Source organism: Danio rerio, chromosome 8 (assembly GCF_052040795.2).
Source record: "Danio rerio strain M-AB ecotype USA chromosome 8, GRCz13ab, whole genome shotgun sequence".
NCBI classification, from domain to species: Eukaryota; Metazoa; Chordata; class Actinopteri; order Cypriniformes; family Danionidae; genus Danio; species Danio rerio.
Window position 1 is genome coordinate 59,871,576 of NC_141028.1, and position 24,291 is coordinate 59,895,866.

The following is a 24,291-nucleotide window of genomic DNA, read 5'->3' on the forward strand; positions in this document are numbered from 1 at the left end:
TTGTTTTAATACTTTCAGATATCAACATCTCTTGGAGAAATTTGATTCCTGCACCCTTAAAAACTAATTTCCCTATAAAGAAATCAAATATAGCTGGCCAACCAAGAATAATGAATTTGAGGAAAATTATAACATCCTCTTTGTCAGCCTATGGCCTGTAGAATTGGTCAATTCACCAATGCATTCTCTAAGTAATGTGCTTACTTGAACTTATTTTTCCAATTCCTTAAAGTCATGTGTATTGTTTGTGAGTGGGCGATACTGACGGCTGGTGTTCATTTCTGCATGCCTCCACTCTTTCGTTTCTCACTTGTGGCCTGGCTGTACTGTACTGTGGGTCATTGTCCTGTTTGCTTGTTAGCATCTAGCAGTTCCACTTCTGATTAGCCTTCAGCACTTTGCCACACAGGGTGAATATGCAGTTTTTGTTGTTGTAGATAACGTTCACTTCCTTCTTTCAACGTGGGTTGTTCTTTCCTTTTTAGGCAAGAATTTCTACAAGATACATAAGGTGTTGGTCTTCTATGCTAACCTGTTGTTAGCAGTGTTTGCTAAATGATTGGATTGGATGATGGCTCAAATGATGTGGGTTGATGTTTATAGAGCCCTCGAGTTTTATTAAAAGTTTGGAGAGAGATCTGTTAGTTAAAGAGTTTTGGTTTGATTTGACCTCATGTTCAAATTGGCTAGCATAACACTATCTGATTAAATGCTAATTCATCGAGATTCATTCATTTATTTTCCTTCGGCTTAGTCCCTCATTTATCGGGGGTTTTAAGCAGCAGATGCTCTTCCAGTAATGGGAAACACCCATACACACTCATTTACACACACACTCATACACTACGGCCAATTTAGTTCATCAATTCCCCTAAAGCGCATGTGTTTGGACTGTGGGGGAAATCGGAGCACTCAGAGAAAACCAACGCCAACACGGGGAGAACATGCAAACTGCTGTGAGGCGACAGTCACTCAGTCACCGTGCCGCACAACTCATCAAAATGTTTTATATACTTCAAAAGTACAAGTAATGAAAATCGAAATACATTTGACCCCAAATTGACCCGAACAGCTAAACAGCAGTGCTCAGTGTACTGTATATAATGTATATACTGTATACAGATGACAGAACTCAACAAACATGTATGTCTAGCTGTGTGTGTGTTTGTTTTTCTATCCTGGAGGGGACTTAAATCTGAATTCACACCAGATCCTGGGGAATAATTCCATAGTTTTAATACTGTACTAAAACGTTGGATCATTTAGTACAGGGGTCACCAACCTTTATGAAACTGAGAGCTACTTCTTGGGTACCGATCAATGTGGAGGGCTACCAGTTTGATAAACACTTCTCAAATAACAAATTTCAACAATGATTTAACAGGGTAGGAAATACCCTGTATTTAATGTATCAATGTGCAACATTTTATTTTTATATATCTCTGCAAATATTAACATTTTTAAAATTACTTCTATATTAGATGAAGCTTACTGGTAAGTGACGCTATGGTGAGCTATTTTTAGAACAGGCCTGCGGGCAACACGTGATCCTCAGCATGTTGGTGACCCCTGATTTAGTATGTATTAGCGTTCAAGTAATACACTTACAAGGACAAGTTATTATACTTACTACTTACTACTGGGGGTGGATGAGGAGATTCCTCCCAATGTTTAAAGTGCTTTAAGTGTCCAGAAAAGCGCTATATAAATGTAAGGAATTATTACTACTACTACTAATAATAATATTACATGAAGTATAAATAAATACCTTTTGTTCTACCAAAGGTCCATTTTATTCTGAGATTTATCTTTGTTGAAGGGCACCTATTATGCAAAAATCACTTTTATAAGGGGTTTAAACACAGTTGTGTGTCAACAATGTGTGAATATATCCAACTTCTAATGGTAAAAATTAATTAATTCTGTTTTTTATTATTACACTGGATCAAAACAGTCTGCAGAAACACTTTGATTGATATTCTCCTTTTTGTATGTGTCATGTGCCACTAGCGACCATCTCTCCCTCATTAGCATAGAACATTTGTCCTGTTTTAAATCTGCCACTATGATGACACACAGGTAGTCGTAGCTCCGCCCTCTTTTGAAAAGAGCACAATCTCATTTGAATTTAAAGCGACAGTCAACAAAAAGCCACAATTAGGATCAAAGGCTTAAAGAGTCCGTTTTAAAGAGATATAAATAATATTTGTGCGGTATTTTGAGCTGAAACCACACACTCTCGGGAAATCAGAGACTTATTTGACATCTTGTAAAAAGGGGCACAAGAGGTGCTCTTTAAACCTTATTTAATCCCACTTCACTATCATAGATCACGAAGGCTACAAAATTGCTCATAAAATCTGTAGATGGCAAACTGCCGCCTCCGTGTGTTGCAGAGTTTCTCAAGTTTTGCAGATGTGAGTGGAGTAAAGCTCTGGTGCAGTAAAAACCCCACCGGCGGTTCGCTTTCCCTTCAAACAGGATGTCTGGTTACTTATTGAAAGTGGTGGTGAAAGCCAAAGCTGTTGTGTTTTCAGTCTCACACTCCGAATATGACTGAGCTGCACGAAAAAAAAAAAACGATATCACCTGCGATTCTGCGCGAGGCTTTAGAAAATGAATCAGTGAGAAGATTTATCAGGCTATTTGTGTGAAAGTGAAATCCGGAGGGTGTTCGAAGAGCAGTTACGCTGCTTCCTGTAAATGACACAAACGCACCCACATGTGTTCATATATTGCCTATATCATGTACAGTGCACACGCATACTGTACATTTATTGTTTATTGAAGTCTTGTGTTGGGAACTTCTGAACTGGGTGGATGAATGAATTCAGAAAATTCCGTTACAGTGGTGAATCTCAAAAAAGTGTGACACGCAGGTCACATTTATAGTGAAATGCAAATACGGGTGATGTATTATCATTCAATATGACGTTGATGTATTCATGTAAAAATTAAACTCCATACTCATTGTGACCTGTACTTACAGTTGAAGTCTGAAATATTAGCTCCCCTCTGTATTATTATTATTATTTTTTCAATATTTCCCCTAATGATGTTCAACAGAGCCAGGACATTTTCGCAGTATGTCTGATAATATTTTTTCTTCTGGAGAAAGTCTTATTTGTTGTTTTTTTTCGGCTAGAATAAAAGCAGTTTTTATTTTTTAAACACCATATTACGATCAAAATTATTTGCCCCTTTCAGCTATATATTTTTTCGAAAGTCTACACAACAAACCATTGTTATACAACAACTTGCCTAATAACCCTAACCTGCTTAATTAACCTAGTTAAGCCTTTAAATGTCACTTTAAGCTGTATAGAAGTGTCTTGAAGAATATCTAGTCTAATATTATTTACTGGTATCATGGCAAAGATAAAATAAATCAGTTATTAGAGATGAGCTATTAAAACTATTATGTTTATAAATATGTTGAAAAAATCTCTCCGTTAAACGGAAGATAGGGAAAAATAAACAAAGGGGATAATAATTCAGGGGGGGCTAATAATTCTGACTTCAACTGTATGTCATCATATTTAAAATGATGAAAAACTTGCATTTATAAATTATATAAAATCACATTTTTGAAGGAAAGTGGCAAAGTATAAAGATTTAATGTTAGTATTTTGGGCCCAAACTGCTTAAAGTCTTTTTATATGTCATCAAATGATTCTTCTTAATATGCTTGAGTATATTCTTTGCACGGTGGCTCAGTGGTTAGCACTGTTGCCTCACATCAAGAAGGTTGCTCGTTCGAGTCCCAGCTGGGTTAGTTTTCATTTCTGCATGAAGTTTGCATGTTCTCCTCGTGTTGGCGTGGGTTTCCTCCGGCTGCTCCGGTTTCCCACACAGTCTAAACACATGCGCTATAGGGGAATTGACGAACTAAATTGGCTGAAGTGTATGTGTGTGTGTGTGTGTGTGTGTGTGTGTGTGTGTGTGTGTGTGTGTGAATGAGTGTGTGCGGGGGTTTCCCAGTAATGGGTTGCAGCTCAAATTGCATCCACTGCATAATATAATGATAATAATTATATTATTACAATAATAACATAATATATAATAATAGTTGGTGGTTCATTCCGCTGTGACAACCCCTGAAATAAAGCCGAAGAAAAATTAATGATATTTTTAAACATTCTTTACATGTTTATATCAGGTTTATATCTTCTAAACACTGTTTTGTATCACGCTAGCTTATAGATATATATCATTAAAATTAACATACTGATGCTAACATCTAAAAAAAACTTTATTTTAATTTCAAGCATGAATGTTTTTTTTTTCATTAGACCAATGGGGAGATGGAGAGCCTAACGTCCACCAATAGCAGCGAGGACAATTCCAGAAGCGACCAATCAGAGAGTGAAGAACGAACCTTCATCACCAATCTCTACTGTTTTATGAAGGAAAGAAACACGCCGATAGAGAGAATTCCTCATCTGGGCTTTAAACAGAGTGAGTGCAGTGTTTCCTCTAGGATTTTTTCCAACTGTGGTGGCAGGCCTTTTACACAGATCTTCCAGCTATCTATATGGCACTATTTCAATGACAAATGTGCTGAGCGCAGTATTAAAAGTCGAGATTGCATTTATGTAACAGAGTTTCTGCAGGGTCTTAAAGTCTAAAATGTAAAAAAATATATATATATTTTAAAGAAAGTTTATGTTGGGAAAAAAATGTATGGATACAAGTAGAGCTTGCATTTTTGCACAATATTTAAGATATTTGGCAAAGAAATATCTAAAATATTAAAACATTTTATTATTAATTTATTATTGTGTTCTTAAACATATTAAATTATATATTTGTTTTTGATAGAGCAAATAAAAATCTTTTCCATATGGGTCATTTGATAATTTCCGTAGCTTTTAGCCCTTTATTATTCTAAAATTTCATTCATGATGGTTTTAAAAATGTCTTAAAGTCTTAAATTTAATTTGGTGAAACCTGCAGAAACCCTGATTATATACATTTCTTCAATTAACTATATTTTTTCCAAATATTTGCTGTTTGCGAACACATTTTTTAATGTAATATTTTTAATAACTCATTTCTAATAACTCATTTCCTTTGACTTTTTTATGAAGACAGTACATAACATTTTACTACTAAGTTTGCAAGTTTACTACCCAGCAGGCACAGGACATCAACGTGACGTCAGATTGACTTTATACACCAATGTTGTTGGGACGTTGCATTGTGTTTGGAAATGAAAATCAGGTTGACATCAGAACCCAACGTCTAGCCAAAGTCCAACCTAAAATCAACCAAATATCAACCAATCGTTCAAGGATGGTACAGCTTGACGTTGTGTGGACGTTTCCACTATGACGTCAATCAGATGTTGAATTTTAGTTGCCATACCTGACGAATAAATGTCAGTATGTGACGTCAATATTACATTGATTTAAGATGTTGGCTAGACGTTAGATTTGGGCCACTTTTCAACACTAAAATCAACTAAAATATCAAAATATTGACTAAAAACAACCAAATATCAACGTCATATAGACGTCCTTAGACGTCAAAATAACATTGTCCCTAGACGCTGGATAGACATTGAATTTTGGTCACCTGACATCATGATCTAAACTAACCTAATATTAACATATTATAATGTGTGCCTGCTGGGTAGTATTCAGCTTGAAATACAATTTAAAGGCTTAACCAGGTAAATATGTTCAGTAATTTGGCACCAAACAAACACTTTATTTAGGCTAAATTTAAAACCATTATCTGCTTTGTTTTTATTTCTACTACATTTTCTAATACTGAAGTGTTCCAATATATGGTAACGTGATCTTTAAACTTATTAGACGATAAAGCAGGACATATTTAATTTAAAAGGTGCAACATTTTCAGTGGCATCCACTTATCTACACTGTGTGTTAACATAAACACGTCTCTCTCTCTTTCTTCCAGTCAACCTGTGGAAAATCTACAAAGCTGTAGAGACACTTGGAGGATATGATGCGGTAAGGATCCTCACGCAAAACAAACCTCCAGACAGAGCTTTCACAACTGCCGCTATTGTGTGTGTGTGTGTGTGTGTGTGAGTCCCGCATCTCACGCTGATGCTGCTGATAGCATTATCTTTCTTGATTTATTGTGCAAGTATGCCAACTACCCGAGGAAGTTGAGAAGCAGGTCATGCATTTGCCTCTTGCTCTTGCAGAGTGGAAACAATAGTGGCTTCAGGTCACACTATACTTACAGCAGTGACCGTTACGACCACAATGAGAATGAGGGTCCATCCGTTTTCTGCCCAAACCTGCTGCTTCAAAAGCTTTGTTCTCTCACCCTTAAGTTTCCACTCCCCCTGAGGTGCTGAAGAGTTTGTGTTTTTAATGAGCGTTCGTGTGGTCAGTCTGCATTTAATTTTAGACATGGTCAAAGCTGTGTTTTGTTTGCGAATTAGGTCTACAAGTGGAAAGTGAGACTACAAAGATAGCCATTATTGCATCAGTCGAACTTTATTCCAGTAACACAAACTGACACCTGTCATTAAGCAAGAAAGTACCGTGGTCATTAACTGATTTAGCAATGTGTCAGGCGGTAATGGTGGCATTAGTATTGTGAAGCTGAAACTTTTATCAGCCTGTGAAAATATTTTTTGGGGTATGTACTTCGACACATGTGAGGCAACCTCTGAAACTAACCCAGTGACTAATCATGAAGTTCCACTATGACAAGAGCTGATCTGACTGATGGTAATGCAATGCAGGCAATACAAACACTCAAACAAACGCAAGACAATAAAAAGGTCGCTTTGAAATGCATGGTGAATGCAATGTTAAAGGTTCAGGACACCCTGGAGAACTTTTTTTTATATTAACAGATGTGTGTGTGTTGAGCATCAGTTAAAACAATGTTAGCACCTGTCAGCTTTAATTGTGGGGGAAACTGGATAATTTTGAGCTTTTGTCAGCTAATTTCAGCTTCCGGGTTTAAAGTTATTTTTTGGGCGGATCAAAATCGGCGACGTAGCGCAGAACTGCAAGTGCAATGATGACGCGTCGGTTTCTCATTATTATTCATAGCGGAGTTTTCTTATCCTATGAGAAGAGCCGGCTGCTTAATTATTCATCAGAGCACATGCTTTCCGAAGGCAGACCTGCCAGTTTCAAGCAAGCTGTGAGACACGGACCTACGGCACGCAGTAGCTGTTCATGAAGGCTCGTATGTGTTTGTTTCCATGATCCACGGGGTTTGTTGGATGTTTTTTCCCCGCGATCCTGTCAGGGCCGATCATACAGCAAAGCTGTGTGTGTGCTGCAAGCAATTTGTCAGGAGAGCAGTGCGAGAATTGAAGAATGGCGGACGCTGTCTTTTATCAGGTGTTCGTTCACATTCAGACACATCACTGTGCTGCTGTGTTTGCCTAAATCCTCTATATTACCAGCAGGACTAATGGTTAAAATACACAGGTCAGGAGACCAGCTACACTGAGTCTGCATTCAAGATCTATAATTTAGACCCGAGGATCGAGGGAGAATCCTCATTTATAGTGTTTACATGAGCCCTGCTAAAAAAATCCAGCTTAAACCAGTCTAGGCCTGTTGGCTGATTTTAGCTGGTCGACCAGGCTGGTTTTAGAGGGGTTTTGGCCACTTCCAGGCTGGTTTCCAGCCATTTCCAGCCTGGTCTTAGCTGGTTAGGCTGGAAAATGACCAGCTAAAACCAGCTTGACCAGCCTAGGCAGGCTGGGAGTCCAGCCAAAACAAGCTATGTCCAGCTTAATCCAGGCTGGTCAAGCTGGTTTAAGCTGGATTTAGCTGGTCATTTTCCAGCTTGACCAGCTAAGACCAGGCTGGAAATGGCTGGAAACCAGCCTGGAAGTGGCCAAAACCCCTCTAAAACCAGCCTGGTTGAGCAGCTAAAACCAGCCAACTAGCCTAGGCTGGTTTAAGCTGGATTTTTTAGCAGGGAACACACTTATCTTTATAATGATATAAATTGTGGTTATGTGTATATGGAATTACAAATAACAAATGTAGCAGGGCATTAAATTACTGTTTATTTCTTTGCATTTTAACTTTGTGAACTATATACTCATGCGTCTCCTCACGGTTTGTCTCAATTTGTGAGCTAACTGACATCAACAGTTGTTTGCTCCCCTTCTCCCCTGTTGGCCACGCCCACTCCTGCCCTATGCCCGTGGAGCTCCACGCCCATTAATCAAGCATCTTTTGAAAAAATTCTGAAGTAGACTTTAAATGAAAGTGGGGGGTGTCATGGCCCTTTAAAATGTCCTCAATGTTTACCATTGCCACGCTAATAATGACTCTAAACTTGAACACAAGATATTTTGAAGAATATAGTGCCGTTGACGTTCATAGTAGGACCAAAAACTACTATGGATGTCAATTATTCAGTATATCTTCCTTTTCTTTCTTGGTAAGGAACTCAAACTAGTTTATAAAAACACAAGTGGAGTGATATTATTATATTAATCTGGGGTGTTTAGGTCTGACATCATTAAGTGCAGAAGTTTGTGATCTATGAACGTCACATCTAGCAGACAGGCGAATGAATCTGTTTTTGTGCACACGTTTTCTCTGAAGCACACTGATACATAAGGAATCATTTGAAGAAAAGGTAGTGATGCGGCTGCTACAGCTTGAGTGTGCATTATTTTTTAATTAATCAACAATTCAAGTGAATTACTCTGCTTAATCTCGGGTTCCCACAGCTAAAGCTACTGTTCAGATGTTGTATTTCAGACATTTGTCAGGCTTTTGTCCTCAATCTGCTCCTGTGTGTTGCATTGGTTTCTTCCACATCTCCTCCAAAGCCTTGAGTTGTGTTTTGATGTGATTTTTGACTGTTGTAGCTGTGAAATAACTCATTTAGCATAGTGATACAGAGCTGTAACACACTCAAAACTTGCCGGAACTACTTTAGCTGTGCATTCATCTGAAACAGTACAGCTTAGAATGCTCATCAGCCAATCAGAATCAAGCATTCAACAGCTGTAGTGTAAGCACATTACAGTAATGGCGGAGTGGTACGGTACTGTACGGTTCGGTTTGGTATGCTTTTATGGCCGTTTCCACTATTAAAAGGCGTACCGAACCAAACCGTACCGTACCACTTATTCAGCACCCTTTCGAAAGGGTCCCAAACACAAGAAAGGGTACCAAAAGGCGGAGCTAGACGTGCAGCTGAACGCTATAGGTTTACAGAGATATGTCATTCGCTTAGGCAACAAGCTAGAATGTAAACAAAGGACCCGCCATGTTTGAAATACACAGCGAGAGATTACTTGCGCTCGCCGCGCGTCTATATCTGAAATAACAAACCTCTTGAGCTGATGATAATAACTTGCGCTTGCTAATTGACATGCTTTTGGAAACCCGACTGCTGCAGTTTTCCATTGGGGGTCTATAATTACATGGTGTTCGCTCACAGGTAACAGCGAGGAGGCAGTGGAAGAACGTGTATGACGAGTTGGGTGGTAGTCCAGGCAGTACAAGCGCAGCCACCTGCACACGCAGACACTATGAAAGGTAAACAAATCACCAAAACAACAAACATTAAGATTTCATGTGGACTTTAATAACATGTAGTAACAATGTGGGCCGTTTTCATGCTGTCACTTTTCTGGAGGTGGACTGCAGCATTGCAGAGCTCATTCAGCAGATCCTCTAGTTTTTCACGATTATGTTTTTTTTGTGAATTTTTTTTTTTGTGATAAATGTGACTGATTTTGTGGTGGTAATTGGCAGAAATTTGCAGACAATTTTGTTATTAAACACACACATATATATATATATATATATATATATATATATATAGATAGATAGATAGATAGATAGATAGATAGATAGATAGATAGATAGATAGATAGATAGATAGATAGATAGATAGATAATATATTTACTATATTAGGTGGCCTACAATGTTTCAAATCATAAAAATAAAGCTTCTTTATTTTGGTCCAGGGAAAGAGTTAAATGAAAACATTTATTGATTTCAAGAACATTATATTACACACATTTCAGAGCCTCTGCATCGCCTGGGTTGTTTCGTCTCCAACTTTAAAACTCATTTGTGTTTGCAGGTTGGTTTTGCCCTTTGAGCGGCAGCTGAGAGGAGAAGAGGACAAACCACTGCCACCGTCCAAACCTCGCAAACAGTACAAGAGGAGCCCTGAGAACCGGGGGAGCAAACCAGAGAGCAAGAAGAAGAGGAAGATGGAGAGAGACGAGAGCGAGGTCAGAGGACAATAACGAAACTCACTTTAAGCTGAATACTAGTATCTTGAAGAATATCTAGTCAAGTATTATGTGCTGTCAACATAGCAAAGAGAAAAGAAATCTTATTAATCTTAATAGAATCTTAATCTTATAGAAAGTTATTAGAAATGAGTTATTAAAACTGTTTACAAATGACTTCTTTACATTAAAAAGCACTTGGGAAATATTTCAGGGGAAAAATTCACATTTAAAATTGTCAACTGTACATCAAAATATCAGAATTGGGTGAAAGAAATTGGTTATTGGGATTAAATATTGGGAAACACTTCATTTTGATGGTTCATTTGAGTATCAGTAGACTGTCTGCTTAATATCTGTTGATACTGCTGCTAATCAGACATTTAACTGACTATAAGAAACTTTGCAAGTACATGTTCAACTTACACTAACTCTAACCCTAACAGTCTACTTATAATCTGATGAGAGTTAGTTGGCATGTAGATGCAGTGTAACTTAAATTCAACAAACGGACCATCAAAATAAAGTGTGACCAAGTATTGCGATATGTGTATATATTGAATTATTCTCCAGCCCTATGCTATAATGCTCTGATGTTCAAGTCTTAAGACTAAGGGATCTAAAATAAAATGGCAGTCTTTTGGAAACAATATGACCAAAAAGCCAGCAAGATCATCTCAAATATGTCTGTCACACAGTCCACAAAACGAGGTGTTTCATGTGCCTAAAAGTCAATGGACGTGAATGAAGCTCTGCCAGGAAGTTTCTAGTATCTGAGAGCTTATTTAGCTGGTTTAAGTATGTTTGATTAGAGTTGAAGCTAACCTCTTTAAGACACCGGCCCTCCTGGACTGAGTTTGGACATCTCTATGGTATGGTAACCTAAATATTCCAGGATTGTTAATGGGTGAAGTAAAATCATTGGTAAAACACAAAGTAACTTGATCTCTACCAATGTAAAGTCAAACAAAAGGCTTTAAAATAGCAGCCCTGTCATAGAGTCATATTAAAAATCTAAATACTCTCCACAGAATTTTGCACACCATATCAAATTTAGTCTTGTTCACTCAGTAATGATTTAACCTCCTAATTAAAATGACCTTTCTTGGGCTTTCTTACAAATGCTTTCGGTATTCTCTGAAAAGTCCCGTGAAGTGCTTTGAAATGTGCATTTTTATTCGATGTTTGACGCATCTTAACTTAAACATGAAGAGAGGGCGGGGCATAGAGTAGCCCCTCCCCTTTAAAAAAAACGGCCAATAGCGTTTTGTTTTTATCACAGCTCTACCAGTCAGAGTGGTTGATGTAAATGTCAAGCATCTGAAAGGGGCGGGGCATGTCAGATACTAAAGACCATTTGATTGGTCAGAAGATTTGATGAGAAACTAAAGTATGAGTTGACATTAATAAAATCGTTGACCCATTTAGGTGGAAGAGACAACCTACAAACTTTACATGTTTCTATTACTTTAATATCTCCTAAACACGGATTTTGTCACTGTTTTGATGCGTACTAGCTTAATGATCTCCTAAAAACAAAGAATACTGATACAAACATTTAAAAACTAGTGGACACATTGGACCTTTAAGATTGGAATCCATATATAATCCCCTAAACCAGGGATGGGCAAACTTGATCCTCGAGGGCCGCTGTCCCTGCACAGTTTTGTTCCAACACTAGTCAAACACACCTGAACAAACTAATCAGTGTCTTCAAGATCACTTGAACTCTATAGGGAGGTCTGTTTGAATAGGGTTGGAGCTAAACTATGCAGGACACTGGCCCTCCAGGATCAAGTTCGCCCACACCTGCCCTAAACACTACCGTTCTTACACTACTGTAAGTTCTAAAGTATCCCACTTTTCTTTTCAGGAGAAAATGTTGTCTGATCACCACTGTGACAGAGGCAGGTGTTCTCATCACAGTCCATGGCTGATATCCTCTGATCGCCTTGACTCCGAGCACACATCCACAGCTCCAGTCCTTGGCATGAGCTCCAGGGAGAACCCGCTTCTCCAGACTTCCAGCCCGCCCGAAGTCATCTCCCCCCTGGAGAAGAAGAAGCGTCTGGCTCAGGCTAGCCTCACTATCCCTGCCTCAGAGGACGGTGGAGAACTTGAGCGACCCTCCGTTATCCACATATCCCACTCTTCCCAGTCTAACACTCGCGGTCGCCACTCCTCCGATGGCTCTCCTGTCCCAGTCTCCTCTCCTTCTGGATCCCTGTCTCGAAGCCCCTCTCCATACTCCGTCTCCTCCGAGGACTGCATAGCCGTCACGACTCAAAAGTCTCCAGCTAAAGAGCCTGAAAACAAAACAGCGACTCGTTTGCCAGCTCTGTCCACATCCAAAGCTGTCAGCACCGGAGTTTGCAAACCACTCAGCTGTTACCCCAACACCAAAGAACTCGCCAACTATCCCCGCTTACATTATCGAGAGTTCCTGCAAGCTGGTGCAACAGAAAAGACCCAGAGGAGTCTTTTAGCATGGACCTCTGATGATAAATCCAGACTTGCATCCCATAGGCTGCCCTTGCCAGCCTACACCAAACCCTACTGGGTCCCTCATGCCTCCAGCTTCTCCAAGGTCTTGCCCCGGGATCCCTGCAGGCCCATGTCATCACTACAGCCCTCTTTTAAACCGCACATGTCCTCCTACCACCAGCACCTCCTAAAGAGACCTGATGAAGCCTACTTGAAGAAGATGCCAGTATCTTCTCCGATTCGCATTACGGACAGGAAGGAGAAGGCAAAGACGGCGTTGCCCAAACCTCTGCCTACCCAGCAGTACCTCTTCCACCCGCATGGCGGACTCACTGTGCCCTACCAGCCAGCTTTAGAAAGACTTCGAGGAGACCTGACGGTTGAACAATTAAAAGCTCTACCTCTGCAGCCCGTGCTTTTTCCAACACATCTGTCAATTCCTCCTGCTCAGAGCCACTCTATGCATTGCCCGCCAGTGGGAACCCACTTTCCTGGGTCTTACGAAGCTGCTTTGCCTTCGTACAATTACCCGATGCCAATCTGGCATGCGCCTGCTGGATATAACATGCCAAGCCTGCAGCCGTACTGAACTATTCGCAGACCTTAGAGACTTACTTTTGGGCCGTGCTTGTATGCAACTCCTCACACATACCACTTGAAACTAAAATAATCATTAATACAGTTAGAAAAGGTTTAAGCGAATTACAGTGAGCTGTTTACATGAACCTCGTGAAATAAAAGCCAACTTACATAACTCATAACGCACAAGCACTCTTACATGTCAGAATTTGAGTGTTAATAACTAGTCTAGAGCACCGTCCACTGTTAGAAACTAGCCTAGAGTGCCAACTGCTGTGAAAAACTAGCTTAGAGTGCCAACTTTTGTTTAAAACTAGCCTAGAGCACCATCTGCTGTTTAAAACTAGCCTAGAGCACCATCTGCTGTTTAAAACTAGCCTAGAGCACCATCTGCTGTTTAAAACTAGTCTAGAGTGACATCTGCTGTTCAAAACTATCCTAGAGCACCATCCGCTGTTTAAAACTAGCCTAGAGCACCATCTGCTGTTTAAAACTATCCTAGATCACCATCTGCTGTTTAAAACTATCCTAGAGCACCATCTGCTGTTTAAAACTATCCTAGAGCACCATCTGCTGTTTAAAACTAGCCTAGAGCACCATCTGCTTTTTAAAATTAGTCTAGAGTGACATCTGCTGTTTAAAAATATCCTAGATCACCATCTGCTGTTCAAAACTATCCAAGAGCACCATCTGCTGTTTAAAACTAGTCTAAAGCGCCGTCTTCTGTTTAAAACCTAGCCTAGAGTGCTGTCTGATGTTTATAAACTAGCCTAAAGCACCATTGGATGTTCATAAACTAGCCTAGAGCGCATTTTGCTGTTTATAAACTAACCTAGAGCGCTACCTGCTGTTTATAAACAAGCCTGGAGTGCCACCTGCTGTTTATAAACAAGCCTAGAGTGCCACCTGCTGTTTATAAACAAGCCTAGAGTGCCGTCTACTGTTTATAAACTAGCCTAGAGCGCCACCTGCTGTTTATAAACTAGTCTAGAGTGCCGTCTGCTGTTTATAAACAAGCCTAGAGTGCCAAATGCTGTTTATAAACAAGCCTAGAGTGCCGTCTACTGTTTATAAACTACCCTAGTGTCACCTGCTGTTTATAAACTAGTCTAAAGCGCCATCTGCTGTTTATAAACCAGCCTAGAGTGCCATCTGCTGTTTATAAAGTAGTCTAGAGCACCATCTGCTGTTTATAAACTAGTCTAGAGCGCCATCTGCTGTTTATAAACTAGTCTAGAGTGCCAAACTAGTCTAAAGCGCCATCTGCTGTTTATAAACAAGCCTAGAGTGCCGTCTACTGTTTATAAACTAGTCTAGAGTGCCTTCTGCTGTTTATAAACTAGTCTAAAGCGCCATCTGCTGTTTATAAACAAGCCTAGAGTGCCTTCTACTGTTTATAAACTAGTCTAGAGTGCCTTCTACTGTTTATAAACTAGTCTAGAGTGCCATCTACTGTTTATAAACTAGTCTAGAGTGCCTTCTGCTGTTTATAAACTAGTCTAGAGTGCCGTCTACTGTTTATAAACTAGTCTAGAGTGCCTTCTACTGTTTATAAACTAGTCTAGAGTGCCATCTGCTGTTACAAAACTAGCCTAGAGCAACGTTTGCTGTTCATAAACTAGCCTAGAGCACCAATTGCTGTTAAACTACTCTAGAGAGTCGCCTGCTGTTATAAATGAAGCTCAGAATCAGTTTCCAGAGAATTCTGAAAATTTCATAAGTGATTTCTCAATTTTGTTTTCACCACAGCACTATCATAGCCATGGTGTTTTAAAGAAATATAGTTCATAGCTTAAACTTGAACTTAAGTTCAAAACTGGATATTGATGGTGTTCATGATGGGGTGCAGTCCTTTAAAAAGTGACTATAAACTGTGGCACTTAACTGTATATGTACTTAAAATTCTTGGCTTCACTTTTTTAAAACCCGGTTGTTTATGTTTGTGAGTAATTCATACTAACATGGCATTAAAATTATGTTTCATTAAATGTTAACTGCCTAGATTGTCAGATTATTAGAGCTAAAAATATACTAAGTCTAGTGACTGCATCACCAGAATGGTAAAATAAACCGAAACTCACCTCTCAGATCTCCGACAACACTCTAAACAGTCACTTTCAGGATCTCCCGACACATTTCCGATGTGGTTTGCAGTGCATTTCTCTATTTGCATGTGTTTATATATATATATATATATATATATATATATATATATATATATATATATATATATATATATATATATATATATATTTTATTTTTATTTTTTTTGCATGTGATTTGAGCCCTCTCAGCCTGTTTTTTACTTTTTACTTTATGCCTGTTTTTGTTGTTGTTTTTAGATCAATACCAAACGAAGTGTTGTTACCTATGAGGTTATGTAGCGCGAATATTACAATATGGCACTGATCAAACGTATCATTAAGTTACTTTCGATGAGTGTCTGAAATGCTGTTTCAAAGTAAATGTTACGTATATTCTTGAACGTAGCTGTATATGAAGCCTATCCCCTTAACTGTAAGTTATTCATCGAGTAAATACAGTTTTCTTTACACACGGTACAATTCAGGGTTCAGAACAAATTGGTAAATGTTATATGTATGTTTTTTGATGAGTCATTAGCAGGACGAGACTGGGATATTCATATGTATTCCTCTTTTTGGCACTTGATATGAGATCAGCTTGTTTACTGATGCACCAATAATGTGAAAATGCCTTATGTACACTTTGTATACTGAATGTTAAAATATTTTTGTATAAAATAAATGTTGACATCACATCAAGCGCTCTGTTTTAATGATCTACATGCAAAGTCTAAAGCGTATGGTGCAAAAGCATTAAGAGCATGTTCGAATCCCCTTTGACTATTTTTAGGATGGATAAATACGCTCTGCACCCGGCGCATGGTATAACAGGGTTGTGCTTATTCTCTTAATGAGTTCTGGGTGTGTTTTAAGCATAACCTGCATTAAACCAATCAGAGTCTCATCTCTTATTCCCTTTATGAGTCAGTTGCGTTGCGCCATGGCGCATTTAATAATAATACATTTGATTTGTATAGCACTTTTTCCTACATACATGCAACTTAAAGCGCTTCACAAACAACAAACAAGCTTTAAAATAAACCACATAAAAAATGTATAGACAAAGCACAATAAACACCAAATACATACTCAGATAAAAGCTTATATGTACATGCATACATCCACACAATCACACACACAACATGCATGCACACACCATACATACACCTATACAACATACATAAAATGCATACACTTCACAAACTGTTTATTCATACGCAATTTTAAAAACACGCTTTTTAAATACATGAATGCTGGGGGACTTTTCACTTCATTTGGAAGACAATTCCAAATGATTTTGCTATTTACGTGGCGGCATTTGTAAGTGTAGAAACTGAACGCTTCACTAGCGAGAAAACAGTTAAACAGAGCATCTGCAGCGCGAGGATAAAGAACGAGCCTCCTCCATCCAGCTTCTTTACTTTACTGTAAACTCGCTGCACTGAACACATTCATTAGCCCACATATTTAATTTAGTTTGTTAAGCGCAAAGATTTGAGACAAGACGAGATAATGAGACAAGACACATGATGAAACATTTATTCTGAAGGAAAGTCAAACAAGTTGAACTGTTAATCTCAAGACTTTTAAAGTAAATGGGAAGTGCCACACAGCAGGGAATGCAGTATACAGACAAAGACGTCAAAAGACAAGATCTCCCTTGCCAAAATGTGCAAACTTTTCTAACACCTCTACACGAAATGACAAAAGTCTTATCGGCTATCCCAGTTTTAGGAACAGTAAATAATAACTGGACTTCTAGTTGATCATTTGGTGTCAGAAGTGGCTTATATGAAAGGTGAAGGCCTCTAGATGAGGCTTATTAAACCAAAATAAAAAATATGATCATGTCTTGATTATGAATGATTTGATTAGGACAGTGCGGTCTGACTCTGCTTAGACTAAAGTCTCATCACTGAACAGAAATAATGTCCAGTATAGAATATAAAGTCCTGCTGCAGTGGAGACAGAAAGAATATTGTGTCTGACTCCATCATGAGCTTGGAGGACTGCATCCATACATCTCTGACATGACTCAAATCACTGATTAATAAAGTGGAATGGCAAAGAAAGCGTTCAGGATTCCCAGTGCTCATCGGGAGTCTTTGTGTTCATCTTCAACACCTCCTCCTTCATCATACCCCAGACATGCTCAATAATGTTCATGTCTGGTGACTGGGCTGGCCAATCCTGGAGCACCTGACCTTTAGGAGCTTTGATGTGGAGGCTGAAGTATGAGGAGCGCTATCCTGCTGGAGAATTGTCCCTCTCCTGTGGTTTGGGCCGCACAAATGTCTTGACACCTCAGGCTGTTGATGTTCCAGATCTCTCGCACGGCCCCATACTGAATGTAACCCCAAACCATGATTTCTCCTTCACCAAACTTGACTGATTTCTATGAGAATCTTGGCTCCATTTGGGTTCCAGTAGGTCTTCTGCAGTATTTGTGATGATTGAGATGCAGATCAACAGATCCACCTTCTGCCACTTTTCCACATGATCAACTAGAAGTCAAGTTATGTGTCAGGTAGTGTAGTTTATGTGACAGTTAGAGTAATGGATTGTATTTCTGAGAAACAACTGGAATGCTAAAGCAAACTGTAGTACAGTTGAAATGGCGAAACAGCTCTTGTGGAATATCAGGAGAAAAATAAGTGCTAATTTACAGCTGTAATATGTATGCAGAATTAGCCGAACTAGCTAAATCAAACGCAATAAAGCCTGTTTTCTTTATTTGTTCATATATATATATATATATATATATATATATATATATATATATATATATATATATATTTTTTTTTTTTTTTTTATATACAGTTGAAGTCGGAATTATTAGCGCCCCTGTTTATTTTTTCCCCCAATTTTTGTTTAATGGAGGGAAGATTGTTTCAGCACATTTCTAAGCATAATAGTTTTAATAACTCATTTCTAATTACTGATTTATTTTCTCTTTGCCATGATGACAGTAAATAATATTTTACTAGATATTCTTCAAGACACTTCTACACAGCTTAAAGTGACATTTAAAGGCTTAACTAGGTTAATAAGGTGAACTAGGCAGGTTAGGGTAATTAGGCAAGTTATTGTATAACGATGGTTTGTTCTGTAGATTATTGAAAGAAAGATTAGCTTAAAGGGCCTAATAATTGTGTCCCAAAAATGGTTTTTAAAAAATTAATAACTGCTTTTAATCTAGCCGAAATAAAACAAATAAGACTTTCTCCAGAAGAAAAAATATTATCAGACATACTGTGAAAATTTCCTTGCTCTGTTAAACATCATTTGGGAAATATTAAAAAAATAATAATAAAAAATCAAAAGGGTAATAATTCTGACTTCAACTATATATATATAGCATCTAATCAGAAAGCAAAGAGCTACTGAGGGTCCTCATAAAGTGCATTTCTACTCTTCAGCCTGTAAACAAGCAGACTGTGTGTGTGTGTGTATGTGTGTGTGTGTGTGTCAGTACAGGAGTGTTTACGTCTCCACTGTGGTAAAGTGTGTGTTTTAATGGGGTAACTCATGTGGAACTAGTTTATAGTAGGCGCCGCAGGACGGACAGCGCTGCGCTTCACCCTGATGCAACCAAAACCAAACCACCGCAGTGTTGTCTTCTTCACCTTCAAAAAACAAACAGAACAGAGAAATGTCACACTGGTTAACAGCCTTGTCTATTACAATGACCAGTGCTAATAATAAACACACAACGAGGACAGCAAGCTTTGATCTGCAGTCACTTTGCATCTGCATTCAACCTGCTTTCAGCGCATCGCTACGAAATGTTGCTTTTATTCTGGCTGCGTCTCAATCAGCACCCTTGTTCGCTAATCAAGGCGTCTTCCAGTGCAGGGATTCCCAAACTTGTTTATCCCGGGACCCACCTAGGCAAGTAATTCAATCTCAAGACCCACCATAACATTTTAATAGAGGAAAAATGGGTTAAAAAAAATAATTCATTCAAAGCAGTCAAAAATATATGGTGTGCGGCTTTAGGGATTTTGCGATTTGATATGCACAAAATGAAGCTCGAAGTGCTTTTTGTGGGATGCTGGCTGTCACTGTGATCGTTTTTTTTTTGTTGTTGTTGAAAAAGACACTCAACCTTTGATCAAGCCCCTTGATTATGATCAAGCCCCGTCACATCACAGTAAACTCCACTGCTGGTGTATAGTCATAAGAAACTAAATCGCTTTTTGATTGACTACTAAAAGCTCGGAAAACGTCAGATACATATGCCAATGCACTTAACGTTATTGATGAATAGATCTAATATTTACACATTTGCTTGAGGAAGGAATGATGGGGGTACTTACATTACTATTTTCCAAAACGTCTATGCCTTTCCATAACATTAGCTGACGTTAAAACTAACAGGTAGCACTATAGCTATTTATTGATTAGCAATCTGTCAACGTTGGGCTGTAAAAAATATTGGACAACACATAGCTTCAAATGATAGAATACATAGGAAACATTAGAAAATATTGACAATAAAATAAAAGGTTTAGCCTATTAAAATTAATGGCCTATACAGAAATTAAATAAAGCTATAAAATCTACTTCACGTTTAATTGTATTTGCATATTGATTAAAGTTACTATAGTTATTTAGTGAAGAGCAGCAGATGAATCTCTCATTGTGTTTTGTTTGATAACAGAAGTGTTAATGTAAGAATGCACAGATCTATAATGAAGCATTCGACTACTTTAGTAACTGTTTGTGCTCATTTAAGAGAAAATTAGTGTTTAACTAATTTAATAGTAGTGTTAGTAGTAACTAACTTAATAGTAGTGCTTAAAATAAAACACGAAGGACAGAGCAAAAAAAAAAAAACGAAATAAATGAGCACTTTTCCGACGGTCCCTTACTGAGAGCTCCGCTCAGCATGAACTCTCCCGGCTAAACGCAGATTGCGAGAGCTCAAACGGAGCAGTGGTCGTAATGTCGAGCGAAAAAAAAAAGAAAAAGACAGCTGTGAAACATCACCAGCTTTGTCTTTTTGTAGGAAACACACTATAGATATTTCTAGAGTAAGAGGTTTTTGAGTTATTGCCGTCAATCGTACTGGTTTTGATTCACCGCAATGTAAATATCCGCTTGTTAAGTGTGACGTCACGCGAAGCGGCTCCCGGGTCCAAGCGCTCTATTCAACTGAATGGGGAGACTCATGAAATGGTAATAATAAGCGTTTACAAAGCGATTGAAGGCTTTCGAAAATCACGATCGCAGTATATATGTCCATGCCTAATATCCGATGGCCAGAAAGTGATTATTTTTTTATAAATTGTTAAATTTTTGGTATTTGTTATGCAGCAAGCCCAGAGATTGTTGTGTACACTATGACTTTATATAAAATTAACTTTAATGTGTGATATGAATAAAACGTGATCATAAACGAATGATTTCTCCACTCAAATAAGTGGCGGCTTGGACCCGGAAACAGTATTACATACGTCACAAACACGTCACCACTTAACAAGCGGATAGCTGCAGCTATGAGACGTTGCGCGACACACCGTTGTTCACTTTGCGACCCACTAGTGGGTCGCGACCCACAGTTTGAAAACCCCTGTTCCAGTGCACTGAAACATTCGTGCCCTGAAAAGTCCCGCAATTGTATTGTTTTACTATGCAACCGTTACACTTGTATTTCCCGGAGCCACGTACGTTTATGACGAAAAAAACGTGAACTTTTACACGCAGCGCTGCTCATCAATAGCGGCGTTTCCATCCTCCTGTTTTTATTCGCATTTTGGAATATCGGATTAAAAATACCCTGAACGTAAAAGTGTATACATTTTGTAAATGCGCATTAAAAAATTGATGCGATATTTTGGTTTCGCACATAAATTAAATTTGCATCTCTGGATGGAAGCTTACAGTGCATCCGGAAAGTATAGATCGCGCTTCACTTGTTACGCATTTGTTTATGTTACGGCCTTATTCCAAAATGGATTAAATTCATCAATTTATTTATTTATTTCCTCAACATTCTACACACAATCCCCCATAGTGACAATGTAAACAAAGAGGGTTTTGTAGGCTTCTGAGGCTCAGCTCATTTATTAGAGAAGAATAAACACCACAGTGGCTTTTCCCAATGCACTCAACTGCATTGTTCTGTCTGACGTTTGCCTCCATTTAATCAGGAAGTGATGATTTTGTTCTCTTTGCTTCATTGGATGGAAACGCTGCACTATTCACTAATCTTATATGCCATATTTCAGCATAAAAATAAAAATCTTTCAAAAGAAACAGCTGAAATTTGAGTATAACGAAGTGAAATCACGTACACACACATCCCACGATCCTCTTGGTGGAGATGGAGGGGACGATGTGAGGGTCTTGTTTGGAGCCGGCGTACTCCTTCGGTTTTAAGATGTTATATGGATCCTGATGGAGAAAAGCAGCACTGACTCATCTGAGCTTTTATTTTTATAGCAGAAAGCACAATATAGGAGACACTTACCAATCCTTTCTTGGAAGCTTCCATCACAATCCTCTCCAGACCGGTGGCCTGCTCATCATCTGTGGGAATACCTGAAGACCACCGCATTAATAATGTTATATATAATATATAATGTTATAATAATATTGACCTTAAAATGGCCTTTAAAAAATTAAAACTGCTTTTATTCTAGCCTAAATAAAACAAATCAGACTTTCTCCGGAAGAAAAAATATGATAAGAAATACTGTGCAAAATTCCTGAATCTGTTCAACATCATTTGGGAAATATTTAAAAACAACAATTAAATAAAAAAAAGGTGATCGCCGAATGAAATGTGTGCCGTAAATTATTTGGGTATACATGAATTAAAAATAAATAAGTAAATAGTTATAAAAAACTGAAATTATAGAAACGTGCATGCATTTTCTACATAGCTAATGTGTGTGTATGTTATATAAGTAAAAAGAAGACATTTCGGTAACGCTTTAATATACGTAGCTAATGATATTTAATGCATTTACTAACCAACAAACATTCAACAGGGTGTTAATAAATGAAGAGTTCAGATGCAAAAACCTCTAAGCGCCGTCTGAAATTCCCATTGAAAATAAACGTATTTCTCAGCCTCTTTTGTTTATGTTGATATATTTTACTTTAAAGACAAGTAAAAGGACTTATTCTTTGCCATAAAAGTGATAATACTGATTATACACAAAGGAGACTGATAAAAAAATAACAATTTTAGAGGAAAATTTCAGATTTTTATTATAGCATTTAGAGATTTTTGCATCTAAACTCTTAAATGACTAACATTTACTTTATAAACATAGTTTCATAAGTGTTTCATAATCTAAAGTGTTACCGAAATTGTGTTTAACTAAACTCTAAAACATGTGTTTTTGCATTTAGTGTTAGCATGCAAGAACTAATCTATCCCAAGGTGACTGAAGAGGATGACAGGGAATAAGAGGATTAGGTTTGTCGTCAGGATGAATTTACAGACAGATCTAACGATACACTGAGAAAATCACTTTCAGATGCAGAAACAAAACGACACTAAAATCAGCATTTGAGCACCTGAGTGTGAATCAGAGTCTGCGGTGATGGGGTGAGGTCTAGAAGAGATACAGCTGCGGATACTTACGTCAATATAGTATCTTTTTGTGACACTGTACAACAATATATCATATTAATTTACATTACCATAAGGGTTGGATTTAGACATAGACGTTAATAAAATACAATTAAGGGGGAACTTGATTAAATTAAATAAATAATTATCGCTAGCATCCGACCGCAGCTGTATCCCTTATAGCATCATCGCTAAAGGTCCATTCATAAACAATTTAAGCTGTATTTTCAACGCAAACAAACACTCAGAGTAGCGTCTGTAATTAAGCAGTACCCCCGGAGGCCAGAGCTCGAGCGACAGCGGGTGCTGGAAGAGTCCGGTGACGCAAAACCACAGCTCGGGTCGCGGATCTCAACAGGAGCCTGGCCGCCATTCTGACTGAAGCACTGCGCATGCGCGTCTGAAATAAAAGTCGCTTCAGTTTTGCAGTCTATGGTAGTAATCAGCGACATCTAGCGCTGCCAGCTTACTGTAGCTGAGCATGTACTACTTACCAAGTTTCATATCCATCGATGTAAATTTACTTTTAGTAATCAGAAATCTTAGTTTTAGTGGTACTTAGAAAACTAAATATTTTTATAAATACCATTAAGGAAAGAACAAGCAAAAAAGCTGTTAAAACAGTATATTTGTTTGACACTTTTAAATTATTTGTGAGTTAGCAAGACCTAGCTTTATTTATTAGTATTTTTTTTCCTTTTTCTGTTTTTTTTTTGTTTTACTTATTGAGTTTTGTATCTCTATATGATTTTCTATATACTTTTCATTTTCTGTATACCTTTGGCATTGTTTTGTATGTTTCGTTCTTGCATCAATAAAAAAATATATAAAAAAAGTATTACAAATTAATAAAAAGGTGAACAGGTGCTGAATTGACAATAAAATACAATACATAACAATAATATCAATAATAATAATCATCATCATTATAATAATAATCTATTCATTTTCTTTTTGGCCATCAGGTGTCGCCACAGCGGAATGAACCAGCTATGATATTGATAACAATGATAATAACATTCAGTATTATTACAATTAATAATAATAACAATAATAAAAATAATAATATTAATAATGATGATAAATTGATGTTGATGATGATAATAATAATAATAAAAACAATAATAATAATAATATTAATGATATATATTATATCTATCTATCTATCTATCTATCTATCTATCTATCTATCTATCTATCTATCTATCTATCTATCTATCTATATATATATATATATATATATATATATATATATATATATATATATCTATATATATATATATATATATATATATATATATATATATATATATATATATATATATATATATATATA

The 24,291-nt window shown here is 37.6% G+C and overlaps 2 protein-coding genes across 3 annotated transcripts in view; one reads left to right on the forward strand and one right to left on the reverse strand.

Moving 5' to 3' along the window:
* Positions 1–16,066, forward strand: part of arid5a (AT-rich interaction domain 5A) — a 30,010-nt gene extending 13,944 nt beyond the window's left edge. The window contains exons 4-8 of one of the 2 annotated variants that reach the window (XM_087262684.1): positions 4,293–4,458; positions 5,926–5,978; positions 9,415–9,512; positions 10,067–10,220; positions 12,094–16,066. In XM_087262684.1, the coding sequence (XP_087118810.1) occupies positions 4,305–4,458; positions 5,926–5,978; positions 9,415–9,512; positions 10,067–10,220; positions 12,094–13,293 (1,659 nt within the window). In that variant the 5' untranslated portion in view covers positions 4,293–4,304 and the 3' untranslated portion in view covers positions 13,294–16,066. The remainder of the gene's footprint in view (positions 1–4,292; positions 4,459–5,925; positions 5,979–9,414; positions 9,513–10,066; positions 10,221–12,093) is intronic. The other variant, NM_001327774.1, reaches the window with a different exon arrangement.
* A 2,654-nt stretch (positions 16,067–18,720) lies between these two features.
* cox5bb (cytochrome c oxidase subunit 5Bb) lies at positions 18,721–23,363 on the reverse strand. Its single transcript, NM_001386398.1, has 4 exons — positions 23,229–23,363; positions 21,843–21,913; positions 21,667–21,766; positions 18,721–18,993 (listed from the first exon to the last, which is right to left on the reverse strand). Exons 1-4 carry the CDS (start codon positions 23,326–23,328, stop codon positions 18,881–18,883), a joined length of 384 nt encoding a protein of 127 aa, NP_001373327.1. The 5' UTR covers positions 23,329–23,363; the 3' UTR covers positions 18,721–18,880.
* Between the last annotated feature and the right edge of the window lie 928 nt (positions 23,364–24,291).

Excerpts from the sequence above, each read along its gene's own strand:
- cox5bb (NM_001386398.1), bottom strand. The coding sequence starts at position 23,328 with ATGGCGGCCAGGCTCCTGTTGAGATCCGCGACCCGAGCTGTGGTTTTG. Across the intron at positions 21,914-23,228 it reads TCGAGCTCTGGCCTCCGGGG|GTATTCCCACAGATGATGAG; the intron begins GTACTGCTTAAT and ends GGTGGTCTTCAG. Across the intron at positions 21,767-21,842 it reads AAGCTTCCAAGAAAGGATTG|GATCCATATAACATCTTAAA; the intron begins GTAAGTGTCTCC and ends TTTCTCCATCAG.